This window comes from Pan troglodytes, chromosome 2 (genome assembly GCF_028858775.2).
Source record: "Pan troglodytes isolate AG18354 chromosome 2, NHGRI_mPanTro3-v2.0_pri, whole genome shotgun sequence".
Lineage (NCBI taxonomy): Eukaryota > Metazoa > Chordata > Mammalia > Primates > Hominidae > Pan > Pan troglodytes.
In genome coordinates this window covers 146,664,471-146,683,832 of record NC_086015.1, presented here as the reverse complement: position 1 = coordinate 146,683,832, position 19,362 = coordinate 146,664,471, and the positions used below count along the sequence as shown (strand labels likewise).

The 19,362-nt window shown below is 40.6% G+C and overlaps 1 protein-coding gene across 1 annotated transcript in view; it reads left to right on the top strand.

The window, feature by feature from the left end:
- The window catches only part of SLC9A9 (solute carrier family 9 member A9), a 582,779-nt gene that overhangs the window by 366,570 nt on the left and 196,847 nt on the right, over positions 1 to 19,362 (top strand). Inside the window, exon 12 of the mRNA XM_001162912.4 lies at positions 14,071 to 14,224. Coding sequence (XP_001162912.2) covers positions 14,071 to 14,224 — 154 coding nt within the window. The remainder of the gene's footprint in view (positions 1 to 14,070; positions 14,225 to 19,362) is intronic.

The following is a 19,362-nucleotide window of genomic DNA, read 5'->3' as shown; positions in this document are numbered from 1 at the left end:
CCTCTAGACTGGAAGCTTAGTGAATCCAAAATGCTTATCTCTATACCTAAGCACCCAGCACGCTACTTGAAGGTGAGTAGGCTTCTATAAATATTTGGTATATAAATAGGTGAATGAATGATATACCCAACTAAAGTTGTACATTTCACTCAGTCAAGAATCAGGCTAAACTCAACTTCAGCTTAGGAAAAAAGATTTCTTTAAATTTATCTACAAGAGTTAGCTGAGAGTCTGGGCTTCTCTAAAAGCTGGACTTTTCTTTCCTTCCCTCCCTTGATTTAGCCCATTTGATACCATCACACTGTCAGGAATCCTTTGTCCAAGCTTACCTCTTTGCAGCCCCTTTGCCTAAAGTCCAGTGTTCTCTTACCTTCCCATGCTACATCTCCTTCCTACCCTAGGCATATTTGTGTCTTTAATTATGCCACTGCCTCTTCCTCACCAGTACAAGGCCACTAACAAGCTAACAGGGCAGAGGTCAGGACTTTCTCCATTTAAGAAGACGAACTTCCACCAAGCCCTCATCTCTCCCAGGTGATGCCCCATGCAGCTTGGAGCAGGCATTAGTGAGCAAAGCTATGGGAGTAGGTCTTCTGAGGTCTCCAGATGGGATAGGGTTAACCAGCTTATGCAGGAAATGAGCCACAAAAAAAATGTTTTAACAACTGTGTCGAGCAATCACAAGGAAAAGTCATCTTGGATAATGAATAACCACAAGCAGCATTGCTGTGACGAAGCAGACAAGTATAGTAGACCCATATGAATTGCAGATCCCATTAAGTCCTCACAGTCTCCAATGCTGAGAAAAGGTTATGTGATTGTGATGAATTCAGAATATCTGAGAAATAGCTTAGAACTGTGGCCTGCCCCATACACTTGTTTTCTCCCATTATTAAGTCCAAGCATTATCATTCTTCACTTTGCTCCAGAGTAAATTTACGATAAAAATTACCTGCTCTTGCATTTTTAACCAGCCAGTTAGGTTTTGCTATTTGGCACACCACAATATTTTCTAGATGGAAACTACTGTTTTGATGAAGTACAGTGAATTCAGGCTTTGAAGCTGGCTCAGCCACCTGGAACTGTGTGATTAATCCCGTTCAAACCTCAGTGCCCTAGGCTGTAAAATGGGGATATTAATACTTACCTTAAATGGTCAGTGTTGAAAACCAAACTAGAATCTACATGTAAAATATGCCTGGCACAGGGACTACCACCTAGGAGATACTCACAATGGGAGTTTCTTTTACTTTCTTTAACCACCAGAGATGACAAGACAGCCTTTAGTGCTTTCATAGAGATAGGACTCAATCTCACACCTGGTATCATGAAAACATTCTATCAGAGACTGAGAGTTTTATTCCAAAGAAGGTTTGACTGTCAAATCACTGCTGAGGACAGCCTGAGGTAAAAGCTAAGGGCTAGTGATGTCCCTGTAGAAGACAAAGGCCCATGGCTCCTGCTCTCCTCCCTCCATTTAAGGACAATCATTAGTGACATCCCTGTAAAAGACAAAGGCCCATGGCTCCTGCTCTCCTCCCTCCATTTAAGGACAATCATTAGTGACATCCCTGTAAAAGACAAAGGCCCATGGCTCCTGCTCTCTTCCCTCCATTTAAGGACAATCATTGATATTTTACTTTTAGTTCCAGCAGTGACTTACTCCTGGCATCAATACATGAAACAAAACATGTAACTCAAGCCTGGCCTGTTGGCTCACACCTATAATCCCAGCACTTCAGGAGGCTAAAGCGGGAGGATTGCTTGAGGCCAGGAGTTTGAGACCAGCCTGGGCAACAAAACAAGACCCCATCTCTACAAAAAAAATTTTTTTTTAATTAGGCAGGGGAGGTGGTGCTCACCTGTGCTCCCAGCTACTCAGGAGGCTGAGGTTGGGAAGACCACTTGAACCCAGGAGTGGGAGGCTGCAGTGAACTATGATCACACACTGCACTCCAGCCTGGGCAAGAGTGAGACCCTGTCTCTAAAAATAAAAATAAACAAATAAAAAATGTTGCGACTCAAAATACCAGTTACTGTGAGTAAAATATATTGTGCCCCCACCCCAACAAGTTCACACATATAAATTTTCACAATCTACTTAGACATTTATTGAGTGTGAAACACTAGCGAGATCTTGTGGATAATCAGACCGTCCTACGTATTGAGGTGGTGCAGACAACAGGAACATGCCAGCCTCTGAGAGAACTGAGTAATAAAAGGAGACAGTCCAGAATGTGTGTCACCTCTCCCTGTGTTCAGGAGCCTTCTGTGTACATTTAGATTTTTAGGATATCCAAAGTGTCACAGATATCACAAGTATCTGATAGTTTTAACCAAATTAACATGTCCACAGAGGCAAACAAATGGACTACATTATTTTCCCTGTATTCTGCCTGAATTTATTTATTAATTGCTTGCTTGTGTTGGCATTGGGTAGACGAAACCTTAGAAAACTATTAACACAAGCAAACCATGTTCAAAAAATTAGTCTATCTGTGCCAGGCACAAATCCCTCTAATTCTGCCCTCAGGTTTTGTGGATAGAGTTCAAAAGAAGTCAATAAGATTGACTCAAATAAATTATATGTGCAAATGAGCAAGAAGCAGTTACACTTTAAAATGCCTTGTGCTAAGTATCCATCCATAGGGTCATTAAGAAATTTAAGAATTTTCATCATTAGTTCTGATATATTGGAGAGGTTCAAATGCTGCTTTGTCAGCCAAGTCCTTCCCAGACTGACCAAGCCTCTGTGAGTAGGGCAGGGTCCTAGCCCCACCTCCCAGCCTCCTGCTGACTCTGCCTGGAAGACTGTTCCAGAAGCACCTTCGAGAAATGGGGGTTCCATGTGAGGGAAGGAGGAGACCCCAGGGCAAGTGTGTGCCCTGCCTGTCATTCACAGGCTTCCCCTCCTTTTAGAGGAACCTGGTCACTCGCACCACCTTTCCTACAGTGGCTGAAACATTTCACTGCACTTTCTTGAAGCTGTTTTAAATGCCACAAGTCGAAGTGAAAGCATGTGTGTTAACAAGTATTTAAAATGCACTCCTCTCAGGAAGGATTGTGAGCTACCCTTCCTTAACAGATTTCTTCCAATTGCCTTCTTCCTGGCATGAAGCTCATTCTGGCTGCCCAAGGAGATGGAAGTTTCCACTGGAGAGTCAAAAACATCACTTTAGATTAGGGTGGCTTGGGGAGAACTTGGAGCCAAATGAAGGCCCCAAGTGCCAGTGATGCTGGAGAAAGGGGCAGAGCTAGAGCAAGAGAAAGACACAGAAAGTTAGGGAGTGGGCAAGAGGCTGAACACCCACTGAACACATTGCCTGGGATTGACCCTTTGCCTAGGGAAGCCGAAGGAGATTTTCTTCAACTGTCCTTAGAACTCACATTCTTACTCTAACTATGATTTTCGTGCTTTGTCACAGGTGAGTCAATAGGGATAACCTGGGATAGGTGCTCTCCCAGCACCTGCTTCCTCAGCTGTTAAAAAATATTCTGTGATTCTACAGAGACACATTGCATAGGCAGATGCAGAACCATAGGATAATATAAGCTTCTGTGACACACAGACTCCCAAAATTCAACAGTTTAATCACAGTAGCCATTGCTTTCTGGCTCATGTCACAAGCCAGGGTTGATGTTAACATGGAACTGGGTGGGGTTGGGGGGATGCCTCTCCTACAGACAGTGATTCAAATATAACAAGGCTGCTTCCATCTTATGACTTCAGAACTCCCTAAGACAAGGATTCTAGAAGTGTGGTCCTTGGAGCAGCAGTCTTGGCATCACCTGGCAGCTTGTCAGAAATGCAGCTTCTCAGACCTACCACGAACGAACCTCCTGAGTCAGACACTCTCAGAATAGAGCCCTGAAATCTGGGTGGCGGGAGGGGGTGGGGGGTGGGGCGGCAGGGAAATTGAAGAAGCCCTTCAGGTGATTTTGATATAGCTTATGTTTGGGAACCACTTCATGATTTATACGCAGCTGGTAAAAGGAGAAAGAAAGCCAAGGATAAGAAGCTGCTGCTTAAAAGCCTTGGACCAGAAGTGACTCACACCATTTCTGCTCTCATTTTACTGGTCAGAACCAGTCAAGTGGCTGTACCTAGCTGCAAGAGCTGCTATAGAAAATATAGTTTATGCAGTTATAACAGTACATCGTGGACTATATAAGAATAGATTTTGGTGGATAGATAGCCATATTTGCCAAAATACCCCTCTGCAGTAGGAATATTGTCATTATTTATAATGTCACATGGGAAAAAGCAATTCCAGATCCAAATTGGAAACTTATGCTAGGTTTCCTCAACCCCAGCAACTATGGACATTTGGGGCAGATAATTCTTTGTTGTGGAGACTGTCTTGAACATTGCAGAATGTTTAACAGCATCCCTGGCTTCTACCAACTGGAAAATAGTAGCACCTTTGCCTCCCCACTCCTCCCTCCTACTTTGTGGACAATGAGAACTATCTCCAGACAGTGCCATATATTCCCTAGGGATCAAAATCACTCCAGTTAAAAGAAAACACTGACCTAAACAGAAAATTGATAAATTGATCTTTGGAACACAAGCTGCCCATAAGTTGGGTACTACTCCCAGAATGTTGACTTTCTTCCGATCTATGCTAGCCTTTCTCTTGAAACTCTCTGTTGAAGATTTCAGCTAGTAATGAGGATTATTCTGATTATTCCGCAGTTTACTATTACATCCATCTTACCCACGTAAAAACAAACTTCCAAAGCCAGAGGCATCTATGCTTGTTGACTTCAGAGTTGTGACAGAGCTAATCCTATTTACAATTACCCTTTCTGGCTACCCAGGGCTTCTAAAAACAAACTTCTCTTTACATAAAAATACACAGAAGTTATATCACATTTCTTCTTAGTAGCCTTAAGTTTAAATGATTCAAATTCAGGAAGAGAGACGAGGGAAAGCTCTACTTGTCTAACACAGGCTTAGTTTCCAGAAGAACTCAATTTATTTTTGAATGCAGAAGATTTTCCTACTGAAAACAATCTGTTGGCTTCACTTCCATGTGATAAAATGATGTTGAACTGAAAATGGAACCACGTAGCAAGATTGCATTATCCTGGAACATTTTGAAATCAGACTGGCATTTTTTGCTTAAAGTAGGTACCCTTTGCAAAGTCACAGGATTCCATTAGGGGTAAAAATGAAATGTAATTCAATTCTAGACCCAAACCAGGGTTTGATTTAACAGATTGATAATAAGACTGTATTAAATCTTTTAAATCAACTTCTTCAGAGTATTTGAAGTGAAAGGGGAAAAAAAGGAATTGCAATGGATTATGTCCCAAATGGAAAGACAGGCAGCAAAATAATGCATCTAAAGGACTTTTCTTTTAAAGGATAGATCCATTTATCAGGGACAGTTCTGCATCCCTGTCCATCTACTGCTCATTTTCTTTTGGGTTCCAATTGTACTTTTTTTTTTTTTTTGAGATGGAGTCTCGCTCTGTCACCCAGGCTGAAGTGCAGTGGCGCAACCTCGGCTCACTGCAAGCTCTGCCTCCCAGGTTCACGCCATTCTCCTGCCTCAGCCTCCCGAGTACCTGGGACTACAGGCATCCGCCACCACGCCCAGCTAATTTTTTGTACTTGTAGTGGAGACGGGGTTTCACCGTGTTAGCCAGGATGGTCTCGATCTCCTGACCTCGTGATCCACCCGCCTTGGCCTCCCAAAGTGCTGGGATTACAGGCGTGAGCCACCGCACCCGGCCTCTAATTGTACTTTTAAACACAAAAATGACCTCCTCGTATCCATTCACTTATGCATTCATCCATTGCTTGCAGAGCACCTACCCTATGAGAGGCGCCATCTGGCTCTGGAAATGCCACAGCAGAGGCAGCAAACCAGAGGTCAGCTCTTACCAAGCGTACTTTCCAGCACAGAAAGACAGATCTTAAAGACCAGAATATAAACAAGATCATTTCCGATGGTGATCAGTGCAATGAAAAACAAACGGCCAGGCGCAGTGGCTCACGCCTGTAATCCCAGCACTTTGGGAGGCCGAAGCGGGTGGATCACGGAGTCAGGAAATCGAAACCATCCTGACCAACATGGTGAAACCCTGTCTCTACTAAAATACAAAAAAAAAAAAAAAAAAAAAATGAGCCAGGCGTGGTAGTGTTTGCCTGTAGTCCCAGCTACTCGGGAGGCTGAGGCAAGGGAATCACTTGAACCCAGGAGGCGGAGGTTACAGTGAGCTGAGATCGTGCCACTGCACTCCAGCCTGGGCAACAGAGCAAGACTCTGTCTCAAAAAAAAAAAAAAAAAAACCTGGGTGAAGGTGAGAGCACTTAGGTCTGATGGTCAGGGCAGCCTTTCTGAGGACTGAGATGATGGGCACAGCCAAGGGATGACTCAGGGGAGCACTGCAAGTGGGAAAAGCTGCAAGTACAAAGGCCTCAAGGCAAGAACAAACCTGCTTCAAAATAAACTTCATCTTCCTACATTTTTCAAGCTTCCAACTATCCTCATATCTTTCTACTCTCTTCAGTAAAAGATCCTAACCTTTCCCCTGAACTCCACACTCATATCTAATCACTCACTCAGCCTCTCTGCTTGGAAGACTAATAGGCAGCTCAGATGTAATAAAGTGGGAACACAACCCTTGATCGCCCTTATACACCCAGACATGCTCTTCCCCTGGGCTTCCCCAATTCTTCCAGGGCTGAGTTCTCCTCTCATACCCCTCATCTGACCCATCAACAAACATCAACCTTTGACATACATTCAGCACCTGCCATGCTATCATCAGTGGTCTGATCTGCATTCATTTCTCGCCTGGACTAACAACGCAGCCTCCTCACTGGCCTCCTATCAGCAGCCTGTTTTCCTATCAGAGTCAGAGTTTTTAAGCATAGAACAGATCCTATCACTATCTTGCATTAAAACCTTCCTAAAGTTTACTATCTCAAAATAAAATTCAAAAGCCTTGCTATTCAAAAGCCCAGTATGATTTGGCTATGTCACCTCTCTGGCATTATCTCCTTCCACTGCCTCCCAGCTCCACCCTGTTTATCCTGCTCCCATCACACCAGCCTCCTTGCCACAGCTTAAGCACACCAGGCATTGGCCTGCCTCAGGATTTTGCACCTACTATTCCCGAAGCCTAGAATGATTTTCCTCCAGATACCCAGATGGCTTCTCCCTCTATTAGGTTCTCTGCTCAAATGTCACCTAACCAGAGAGGCTTTCCTAACCATGCTAACATCCCTCCCCTCACATATAAATACTCTCTGTCCCCTTACCCTACTTTGGTTTTCTTCATACCACCTGACATAATTAACCTAGAAGCACCTTTAAATTAAGGTCTTGTTTGCCACTATCACCTGGAGCCTGAATGAATTAATCAGTGAATGAATATATGAATATCACCATCCCATATCTAGAGGGCCTGAAACCACTACAGTAGTTCGATTTGAAAGCATTTACAGAGTTTTGTGTTCTGGGTATTATGAAAGACATAAGAACTATGTAAGGAGATATAACTCCAAACTTCTAAAAAATTGGGAGTCGGAGAAAAAGACCACATTAAAGTACTGATTCATTTCAGACTATGATTTAATAATACGAGTGGCATTGGCAGTATGTTTCATTAGATTTCTAAGAAAGAGAGAACAAAGTGGACTAAAGTATTCCAGGAAAACTTCATAGGAGTGGGATGAGGGAAGAAAGATCGTTCAAATGGGTGAAGTTTGGAGAAGCACAAAGGAAAGGCAGAAATCCAGCACTGAAGCAAGAAATTAATGGTGAGGCCATGGCACAGAGGTGGGGATAACAGTCATTTATGGGAGGAGAGAGACCTGCCTTGCTTATGGAAGTTCTCAATGGAGAAGAGGAAGTAAACAGGAAAAGTAGGGTGGGGTTCTGAGTGAGAGGTATCTCTGGGCTGTGGGAAGCTACTGGGTTCTTCTTGCTGAGTTGAATCGTGACCTCATAAAGCTAGGTTTTGAGGAAGCTGTTCTGAGGAACATCAACAAGATGGACTGGAAGAAGAAGAGAATAGAGGCTCGAGGCCAAGACCAGAGAGTGGTTTGGGGCACAGGCAGGTTGTGAGATGGGTCTTAGGCCAAGGTGGTGCAGTGGGAAATGAGAGGAGCTGGGCTCTCATATACCTCGTCCTCTGCTGCATCAGAATCTCTAGTCGGGATGCTGGCATGAGTGACTACATATATTTTTAAGTTCCACGTGATTCTGATGTGCACTTCTAGTGAAAAAAAAACACAAGTCTAGTTGTAAACCTCCATTTGGAGATGAGGTAACAGAAATCTAGATGAAGTAACCTGCTTATGGTCATGCGGCCTGTGGGGCAGGCCTGAGGGCAGATACCAGAACTCTTGACTCTCAAAATAAGGTTTTAAAGGATCTCAATAAATAATAAGAAGGCAGAAACTGAACTTGTAGAAACTATTCTGAAACCATTACATTAATCTAGGAGGTATCAATCACTTTTCCGTATGTAACCTGACATTATTGAAGAATCAGAAAATTCATCCATTCATTGATTTGTTGGACAAATCGTTATTGAGTGCCTACTGTGTGCTTAGTATTGCTTTAGATGTCACAGCTAAACAGAACTGGCCAATTGCAAGGTACAGTAATAAGGGCTCTGATAGGGCAAACAGGGATTGTGTTAGGAATATAACCCAGCCTAACCCAGACCCAGATGTCAGAGAAGGCTTTGTGGAGAAAACAGTGTCTCATTTGAGCTCTGAAGACAACTTGGAATTCAGTGAAGTTTTGATGAGGGTTATAGGAGAAAAGAACTGAGAAAATTTAGATGAGAAAAAAAGATTTGGGCATAGAAAATTATGTACACAAAGGTCTCTTTTGCCTCACCATTTATTTCAGTGCCTTAAATGCTGCACATCAGTTCATGACAATGCTCACGATTTGGGCCCTCATGAGGTATAGCAATCTTTTTCCTCATCAAACTATACTTTCAAAGTATCCTCTTTTGCATCTCTAATACACCTTCTTACAGTTTACCTTTTAAAAGAGTCATGTTTGTAGGACCATGAACACGAACAGAGCAGCCAAACTCTGTCATTCTTGTACTGTGTCTGGGATAAAGCTTAGCATATAGTGAGTGCTCAGGAAATGCTTTTAGTTTATTGCTTTGCACCTTAAATCAAGATGCCCTAAGAAATATTTATATTCCTGTGATTTAAGTTCAGTTATGTCTGACCTTCACCTATTCAGAACACATTTGCAAATTTGTAATTGATTAAAGGCTTCACTTTTGCCCTTTGAAGATAAACAGGAAGCTGCACATTTTCTGCAGCACGAGTGCTTGCTAGAAAGCTTTCCTTGGTTCAATAGTTTTCTATTGTTATGAATAGAACATCAACATAATTAACATAAGAATCCCTTAGAGGCCAATTTTAAATGAAACCACATTTAATTGCAGGTAATTCCTTTATTCCCCAAGGTGATGCTAAATTTCCAACTGGGCATATGAAATATGTCAAAATCTCTGTGAAGTAAACCCATTTAAAATGAAATGGTATAGTCTGTCGACCCTCAAAAGTATAAAATTATTTTGATTAGTTGGCCAAAACAAAAAGAAAAAGAAAGATAAAACCCAAAGACTCAAACTCAGAGTATCCATAAAACAATACAAAACACAAGTTTTGACAAGTTCTAGATTTCTTGAGTTTTTAAGAGAAATGGTGTGTGTTTTTTGGAAATAATGTTTGGCTAAAAAGAAAATCCTAAGTCAATATTCATTTTTCATTTTTAGTATTTTGCTGGTACCCTAATAATCTATTTCAATCCTAAAATCCTCTATTGCCCAAAACCATAGCATTAAGAAGATAGGATCAATATGCCCAGAGCCTCCACATAGGAGGTAATCAATACATACACATTAAATGAATCAATGAATGAAGCATTGGTTTCACATTTATCGAGGCTCCAAATGTGTGATAAGCAACTTCAGAGTCACAAAGGATGAGTAGGACATAGACAATAGTCCACCTCGTCTGGAGCTCTACATTAGCTTCACTTTGTCCACCCGGCAGCCTCACCATTCTCAGCCCCGTGCTTCCAGTGCCGCAGTGCCGTGTGTGCCACATGTTACCAGGGCTATGGACAGATGATCCCATCTCTAAAAACACCCTGTATCTATGTTTTCTTAGGTGGTTATAACATTGAGAAGGCATCCTCTTTTCAACATCTTGGGGTTTGGCCCCGATTAACAATGTTTCTCAACCTGCCACGAGATAGTGGCTGTACTTTTCCATTTGTTTCTGAAATCTCTGCATTGCATCTCCTGTAAATATAGAGTGTTCTATATATAGATATAGATTTTTTCAAAAGTCAGTATAACATATATTTGAGTATATTTTTAAACCAAGAATTGCTCATGTATAGATAATTTAGATTTAAGAGCATAGTTACCCTAGTTTAACATAATAACAATACATTATTAAACATTCTTAGTAAGATTAATGATTGCTTACCTCCTTGCCCTTAATATCCAGCATGAAATAGTTGACAGTAGGCATCTTATTGCAAGTTTTAATTTTTATTCTAGTTTCTCGTCTTTGTCACAGAGACACAAAGTTAAAAAACTACAAATATTTATATCAATGAGAACTATTAATACTTAGCAACTCATTGTCTAATACTTCTAACGTTACGTACTTTGCCATGGTGCTGCTTTATGGACATTTCTATCACTATGAGCTTGAGGAAAGGAGAAATTTGAAAGTTCACTTTCTTTTTCTTTTTCTTTTTCTTTTTTTATTTTTGAGCCAGAATTTTGCTCTTGTTGCCCAGGCTGGAGTACAATGGCGCGATCTCGGCTCACTGAAACCTCTGCCTCCCAGGTTCAAGCGATTCTCCTGCCTCAGCCTCCATAGTAGCTGGGATTACAGGCATCCACCATCACACCCAGCTAATTTTTTGTATTTTTAGTAGAGGCAGGGTTTTACTATGTTGGCCAGGCTGGTCTCAAACTCCTGACCTCAGGTAATCTACCATCCACCTCAGCCTCCCAAAGTGCTGAGATTACAGGTGTGAGCCACCCCCTCTCCCAGCCAGAAAGTTCACTTTCTAGCTCCAATCTTGTACTGTGATTAAACACTGCTAGGAGCTTTACCATGACCTATAAATTCTCTCCTCAGATACAGAAGTCTATTGTACGACTGTTTCCTTGAGTTCTCATTCCCTAATGATCCCATTTGTATTTCCTGGTGAGAACACTATTAAAATAGTCACCAGTATTAAGGGGTATTAATATCCCCACTCTTATCCCCAGCTGGGTATGAATGCACAAATACTTCTGGTGGGGCCTTTTCTTCTTGAGTACAGCCATCTCAAGTGTTCAGAATTTCTGATGTGTAAGAACTTTTTAATTAATATCTACTTCAAATGTTATCTTCCTTATCTATAGGCCATTTCCATGTCTACGTGGAGATTTAGAATAATTTCCTTCCTCCATTACATTTTGTTCCTTGAAGGTATTTTATAATCAGATTGCATGTTCTTCTCTCTTTCGGAGATTTCCTTGTTTCAGGCAAAACATATTAAGTCTCTCTAGTCGAATCCTGTGGATCTTGTGTTACGCCACTAGTCTCTTGAATAGTCTCAGCATGGAGGTAAGAAAGGAGCGTTATATTCTAAATTGAGAACCTAGAAACAAAAACCAGGATGGTTATAGTTTTTCTCATTCTGCCCTGTGTCTACTTTTTAAAATTCCTTTAATGTACGAATACAGATTTAGAAATTTAGAAACCTAGATGCTATAATAAATATTATAAAAAGTGGATCATTGAGATTTTATATGTATGATTCAAACCTTTCAACAAAAATAACCAAATCACTACCTCTTTGGCTTATACTAGCTGTCATTATAAATCTTTATTTGTCCTATTGCACAATATAACAGGGACTATAAATGTCTTGCATGTCGTGTGTTACCCAAGAGAGACCTTCCATTTTAGCTCCTTTCCTTTGCTAGTTGTGCTTTTATTTACTCTTCTTCCAAGTCTATATTTCTATTTTTATTAGTGTCATCACATTTTGATTTCAAGTTCTAGTATTTGTTTTTTGTTTGTTTGTTTGAGATGAAGTCTCACTCTGTCATGCAGGCTGCAGTGCAATGGCACGATCTCGGCTCACTGCAACCTCCACCTCCCAGGTTCAAGCAATTCTCCTGCTTCAGCCTCCCAAGTAATTGGGACTATAGGTGTGCGCCACTATGCCCAGCTAATTTTTGTATTTTTAGTAGAGATGGGGTTTCACCATGTTGGCCAGGCTGGTCTCAAACTCCTGACCTCATGATCTGCCCACCTCGGCCTCCCGAAGTGCTGGGATTATAGGCGTGAACCACCATGCCCAGCCCTTCATCTTTAATACCTCTTGCAAATATATTTAATATGGATTCATAAAAATGCAATTAGCATATTATTACAAAAGAAAAAGTAAAATAAGAAAAAACAGGTTTTAATATACTAGTTTAGATTATAGATTTTGTAAAACTATGTAATCATTCTGGAGTAATTTTAAATGTCATTTAATTATTTAATTTTCAGTGGTCCATAAGCTTAGTTTTCTTTGTTGTCTGACACATTTGATTTTTAAAAAGTAATTGTTCCCAGAAAGTTTCTTTTGTATATACAGCCAATATTATTCTAAAATTTTATGGAAATGCAAAATAACTAGAATAGCTAAAACAATTTTGAAAACAAGAAATAAGGTGGGCAGAATCACTCTACCCAATGTTAAGGCTTATTATATAGCTACAATAATTAAGACAGTGTGCTATTAGAAGAAGGACAGACACATAGATCAATGGAACAAAGTACAGAACTGAGAAATAGACCTACACAAATATACCCAGCTGGTTTTTGATGGAGTTCCAAAAGCAATTCAATGAAGAAGTTAAATCACCAATCTGCCAAGGAGGCAGAGAAATTGGATGACTTATATATTGCTGGTAGGAATGTAAAATGTTACAGCCACTCTGGAAAACAATTGAGTGATTTCTTAAAAACCTAAATATGCAAATACTATACTACCTAGTAATTGTACTCCTGGGCATATATCTCAGGGAAATGAAAACTTACGTTCACACAATAATCTGTATGTAAATTTTAGCATCCTTTCTTGTAATAACCAAAAACTGAAAACAACTCAGATACCCTTCAACAGACGTGTGGTTAAACAAACTGTAGAACACCCAGACTGTGGAATATTACTCAGTAATAAAAAGGAACAACTGTCAATAATTCAGCAAACTGAATGATTATCCAGCAAATTTTGCTGGGTTAAAAAAAAGGCAATTCCAAGAGACTATATACTGCATGGTTCCATTTATATAACTGTCTTGAAATGACAAAAATCATCCTAACAGAGAATAGATTACTGGTTGTTAGGAATTAAGGAGTGAGTATGTGGGAGGGAAGTAGGTGTGGTTATAAAAGGGCAATGTGAAGGATCCTTGTGGTGATGGAAATGTTTCTCTCTCTCTCTCTCTCTCTCTCTCTCTCTCTCTCTCTAGAGCCAGGGTCTTACTCTGTCACCCAGACTGATGGCATAATCCTAGCTCATTGCAGCCTTTAACTCCTGGGCTTAAGTGATCCTTTCGAGTAGCTGGGACTAAAGACACATGCCACCATGCCTGGCTAATTTTTAAAAAAATTTTGTAGAGACAGGGTCTTGCTTTGTTGCCCAGGCTGGTCTCGAATACCTGACTTCATGTGATTTTCCCACTTCAACTTCCCAAAGTGCTGAGATTACAAGTGTGAGCCACTGCACCCAGCCAGAAATGTTCTTTATCTTGACTGGATCAATGTCAATATTCTGGTTGACATATTGAGCTATAGTTTTGCATGATATCATTGAGGGGAAACTGAAGAAATAGTACACAGTGTCTTTCTGTTTTATTTCTTACAACTCTTTATGAATCTATAATTATCTCAAAATAAAAAGATTAATTTAAAAAAATTGTGTCAGCAAATTGTAAAGATGAATCCATTGAAATGAAAAAGACACCTGCAAGGCGTTTATTTTCTCCTTTGGTTTTTCCTGCAAGGTTTGCGAGGAGCGATCGCATTTGCCTTAGCTATTCGGAACACAGAATCTCAGCCCAAACAAATGATGTTTACCACTACACTGCTGCTCGTGTTCTTCACTGTCTGGGTATTTGGAGGAGGAACAACCCCCATGTTGACTTGGCTTCAGATCAGGTGAGTGACACCGTCTAGCAAAGGAAATCATTATGAGGCATGGCTGCGCTGTTCAATTTCTGGTATTGCTGACTTAGTCAATAGTACAGTGGCAGGTCCTACCCTAACTTTCCCAGCAGTCAAGTTGACCTTCACTCATAAGGTGAAACAATATGACATAGTACCAACCACACTGACTTTTCCAGGAGGCTTCCAAATCCTAGGATGATGTCTGTTTATAGTCTGTCCCTAGAAATTTATTTATTCATCTATCAATTCTTCCATTCAACAATCTGTATTCAGTACAATGTGGTATACTATGGAGTTTACAAAAATAAGACACAGGTCTTGTCCTCAAGATACAGTCCAGTAGGATTGATACAGAAAAATCTATAATACAAAGGATAAAGTGAATTTATTGTTTTTTAATTCCTCACCGCACTTACAACAGAAACAGGGACATAGGAAATGCTTAAACATACTTGCTTAGTGAGCCATATGCTTAGCCAGAGGGATGCTATAGACGCAAGTTAGACACTTTCATACAGGAAAAAGGGATAAAGGCTTCAGTCAGTGGCCCTCCAGTAAGCAGTTCTGGAAGATGATTGCTATAAACCTGAAGTATGGGAGGAGCAGACAATTTGACAGAAACGGGTAGCTGGTGTCAATTGTGAAAAGGGGTAAATCTATTTTAAAGTGTGGCTGTCTTTGTTTAATGTTCTTGTGACCTGGGTCCTCATTTTCATATCCCAGAAGGTAACAACAGTGCTTTAGGCAAATCACATTTTATTTATCAAATCTATACATTTTGATGATCATGCAGTCCCTTCCTGACTCCTACCGATTATCTATAAGACAGATTTATACCTACTGCCTTCAACACGTAAAGATCCATCTGACTAGAAAAGGACTTCCAAGAAGATTCTTACAGTCAAGAGTCTGTTATTACAGCACCTAGTATAGTGCCTGGCACATAGTAGGATTGAATACATAATTCATGAAAAGTTAAATGAATACAACCACAAATGTAAACACTTTCATTAACCATTCACTGCAGGTCTCACAAGTTTAGTATAAGAAACCTTATGCTCAAACCAGGCCAACTGGTTATGCATTAAACCAAATTCAAGGAAAAAAAGGACTTCTTGAAGTACTGTGAATATTGCTAAACACATAAAAAGGCTTTGACTAAAGGTGAATAGGGAGTGTTTTCAAATGCTTCTTGAATTACTTCCTAAGCACATAAATGTGACTTGCAATTTCTTTCACAGTGGTGGTTACCTGTAGGCTCCCATGGATGAGTACACAGATTGCATTAAACTCTATAGCACTGAGTCTCCTGTGAACTGTTAGTAAGACGGTGGTGTATTTAGGTTTCTGGAAAACAAAATTCAATAAGTAGATCCTTGCATGGAAAAATTAGGGCTTGGAAACCAAGTTAGAGGATGCTGGTCCCCACAAAATGCAAGTACTGAATACACTATTAGGTGAGTTCAAATATTCAGAACATAAAGTAGTGATGTCAGGATTTCCTTAAAGTAATAAAATATAATTTGTTTTCTACTATTTCTTTTTCTACCCCAAAAGAAGTTGTCCCCAAATTAGTAACATGTTTTATCCTAAAGTATTTACCTACCTCTCTTAAAGTGTTTTCCAAAAGCATCCACTGACTTCAAATAGGTGTCATAACTTATGCAGCCCCTTAATATCTGGTTCAGCAGAGAGAGAGGAGTATTATAGTGGGGCTTTAAACAGGTTAGGACAGTTATCCAGGTTATAGGACAAGGCCTAGTAAGAAAGGAAAGATACTGATGTGAACCATGGTATCCAGGGGTGAAGTGCCTGGTAGTCAGCCTGGCCAGTGTTATGGCAGTTTGCCAGGGGGCACAGCATGGGGCAGCCAGGTCATGGCGATGACCCAGCAGGAACTGGCTCCAAACGGCCCAACCAGTTCATTGCCAGACTTGGCCACCAGCCAGGAGGGAGATGAGTAAAGGCAGGACTGTGATGTGTTTAGGGAATTGAGCTGACAGGGTTCCAGTCTAGTGAGCAAGGTGATGATCTCAGCTGGGAACTAGAGTATAAATCTGACATCAGGGCAGAAACCCAGAGAGACCAGAGACCCATTCATGAGAAAACTAAAGGGGAAAAACTGAAGTTCATAGATTTGTGGGCACCCAGGAAGTAAACCCAGACAGATAGATACAGGGCAGAAAAAGTTAAGACCAATGGCTCTCAAGCTTGAATGAACATCAGAACCACCTAGAGGGCTCATTAAAACCCACATTGCTAAGCCCCAGCCCAAGTTTCTCATCCACTAGGTCTTGGTCAAAGTCTGAGAATTTGTATTTCTACCACATCCAGGAAATGCCTCTGTTGCTGGTCCCAGGGCCACATTTTGAGAACTGCTGGTTTAGACTTCCTACCCCTAGTGGAGATGGAGCTAATATTGATACTGTCAGATGTCAGGGTTGCCAAGGGCCAGGCAATCTGAGCCTGCAGTGTAGATTCCTTAGCACCTATACTAAAGGGAGGAGGGGCTCACTTAAAGAGGAAGAGTCACTGTGCACCGATCAGTGGGTGGGAAATAGGACGTAATAGAATAAACATTAAAGAATATGTCACTGTGTGTATACAAATACGCACTAACTTGCAGTGATACCATCATATGCTCCACTTTCCTACCATGGTTTATAATGTTGTCAAAGAAATTCTCAATTCCATTATGGCTTTAAACTCATAGTCACCCATCATTTGGACTCTATTTAGCAAGGCTTTGCTTGTTTACAGAGCTACATCTCGTTAACCAACTTCCTTGTCAGACTTTTCTCCAAAAACACCATGAAGTAAGTAAATTGGAGCTTTAATAAAATGACATAAATGGAGAAACCCAAGAGACGCGAAGACAAATGTGATATTGAATGAACCCAAACACCCTCAATTAAAATGTGATTTGTTTATCTACTTTACGTGGCCTTCCCTTCTTGAGTCTACATTTTTCTCTCTGAAATTATTTGATATGTACTTGAATTAGTTTTTTTTTAATCCCCATAAAATTTGCCATCCAGCCGCAAACTACCACAGTAGGATGCAAAGAAAATGTTTTATATAAAGCAAAAATTGATAGTATTAATATGAATTGCACTTTGATGCAACTGACTTTAAAACAGTAATGATCCTATGTTTAGAGAAACAAATAATGATCTTTATATGTGAAACAAATTTTCCATTGATTGAGTCTTGTCCTAAGCACCATTCAAATTTCTTGTCCCGGAGCTGTTGTATTTTGAAAATAAATCAGACCTTTGCTTTTTAAAATTCTGGAGAAAAGGAAAAGACTCCTCCAGCATTATTTTGGAGGTTTTCATGTAAAATAAAGTAGAATGGTTTCTTGATTAAAATCTGGTTCTCCTCCCTTCTGTGGAATACATTAATACTGGCGGTGAGGAAAACCCAACCGGAGTCTCCAAGGACTAGCTCTGCTGTTAGCCAGGAAACATAAAAGACCAAAGGTGTTAGGCTTTGCCCTACAAAAGCCAGTAAACAAGATTATCGACCAAATGGTTGCACATGCTTACAAATAAACATTAAAGACCACAGGGCAGAGCTGTCTGGCAGTGGCACCAGATAATAAGCTTCAAGATGGTAACCCCATTCTTGGCTTAGGGTACAGCACCACATGGAGCCAAGAAACTTTCAGCAAATAGCTCATGAGAATGGAGCCCATACCACAGTGCAAACCTTTCCTGGGCTCCCCAAATGAGAATGTAGGACCCATCTCTTCACAATATCTGAATCACAGCGTGGAAGGCCTTGAATGCCAGACTAACACAGAACTTGTCTCCCAGCTGACATTAGAAAAGTGCCCTCAACAAGATAACCTTTACAGCTTCCAATTTTTGACCTCTAAACACTCTAACAATAATAACTGACTTGTATTGAGTGCTTACTCTGTGCCAGATATCAGATAATAAAATGCAAAGTATATAACCTCCTTGTGACTCAGCTTCTAATCTATAAAATGGGGATGATGATAGCAGCCGCTTCCCAGGGTGGTTGACAACTGCCACCGTGGCCCACGGTTACACGACCGCCAGGCTGCAGAATCGGGCTCCAATCTGGGAAGCCTAAGCCTAGGGCCTGCACACTCAACTAGTGCATTCTTCTGGCACCCTGAATAAATGAGCTTATTCTCAATGCCTGCAATCTACCCTGATTAACAAATCCTTTGAAGAAAGAAATGTACTTTTTAAACCAAGACAGGCCTGTTAAAAACAAACACAGGAAATCTTCATCCATCACAAGTGATTGGGCTGACTGGCTCATACAACACAGAAATTCTTCAGTGCAGGTTTTCTTTTTGACCTGGGACAGTTACGGGTAAATAAAATGAGATTAGTCCAAAGTAGCCAAGTGGAGAAGATTGTCTTCCTCAATTACAGGAATTTAGAATTACGGTACTTATAGTAATTTGTTACCCTCATGCTCATCTCCCAACCCTATTCAGGATCCCAAACTATCCTGCCGTCAGCCTCTTCCCCAAATCAATAAAAAAATTTGTTTGCATACATTGACTTACATCTATTGCAGAGTGAGTAACTTTTAGATAGTGCAATCCTTCTACTATTAATTTTTTTTTTTGAGAGTGTCTTGCTCTCTCACCGAGGGTGGAGTGCAGTGGCTCAATCATAGCTCCCCACAGCCTTGATCTGCTGGGCTCAAGTGATCCTCCTGCCTCAGCCTCTCAAGTAGCTGAGACTACAGGTGTGCACCACCATGCCCAGCTAATCTTTTTAAAATTATTTTTAGCAGAGATGAGGTCTCATTACATTGCCCAAGCTGATCTCAAACTCCTGAGCTCAAGCAATCCTTCAATCCCAAACTTCCAAAGTGCTGGCATTACAGGCATGAGCCACCACACCAGCCCACAATCAATATTTTACTTAAATATTTATATTCAATTTTTGGTTTATGACCAAAAGCCATCCTCAAATGATTTATTTATCATTTATACCCATTGGCTACAAAGTTTTAAGATAACAGCCATCACAAATATGTATACAAAGATAAAAAGAGAACTGTCCTTAGTACTATTTTTAAGTCTTAAATAATAGCAGAGTTAAATATATCTGCTTCCATACAGACTTCCTTTATTACTG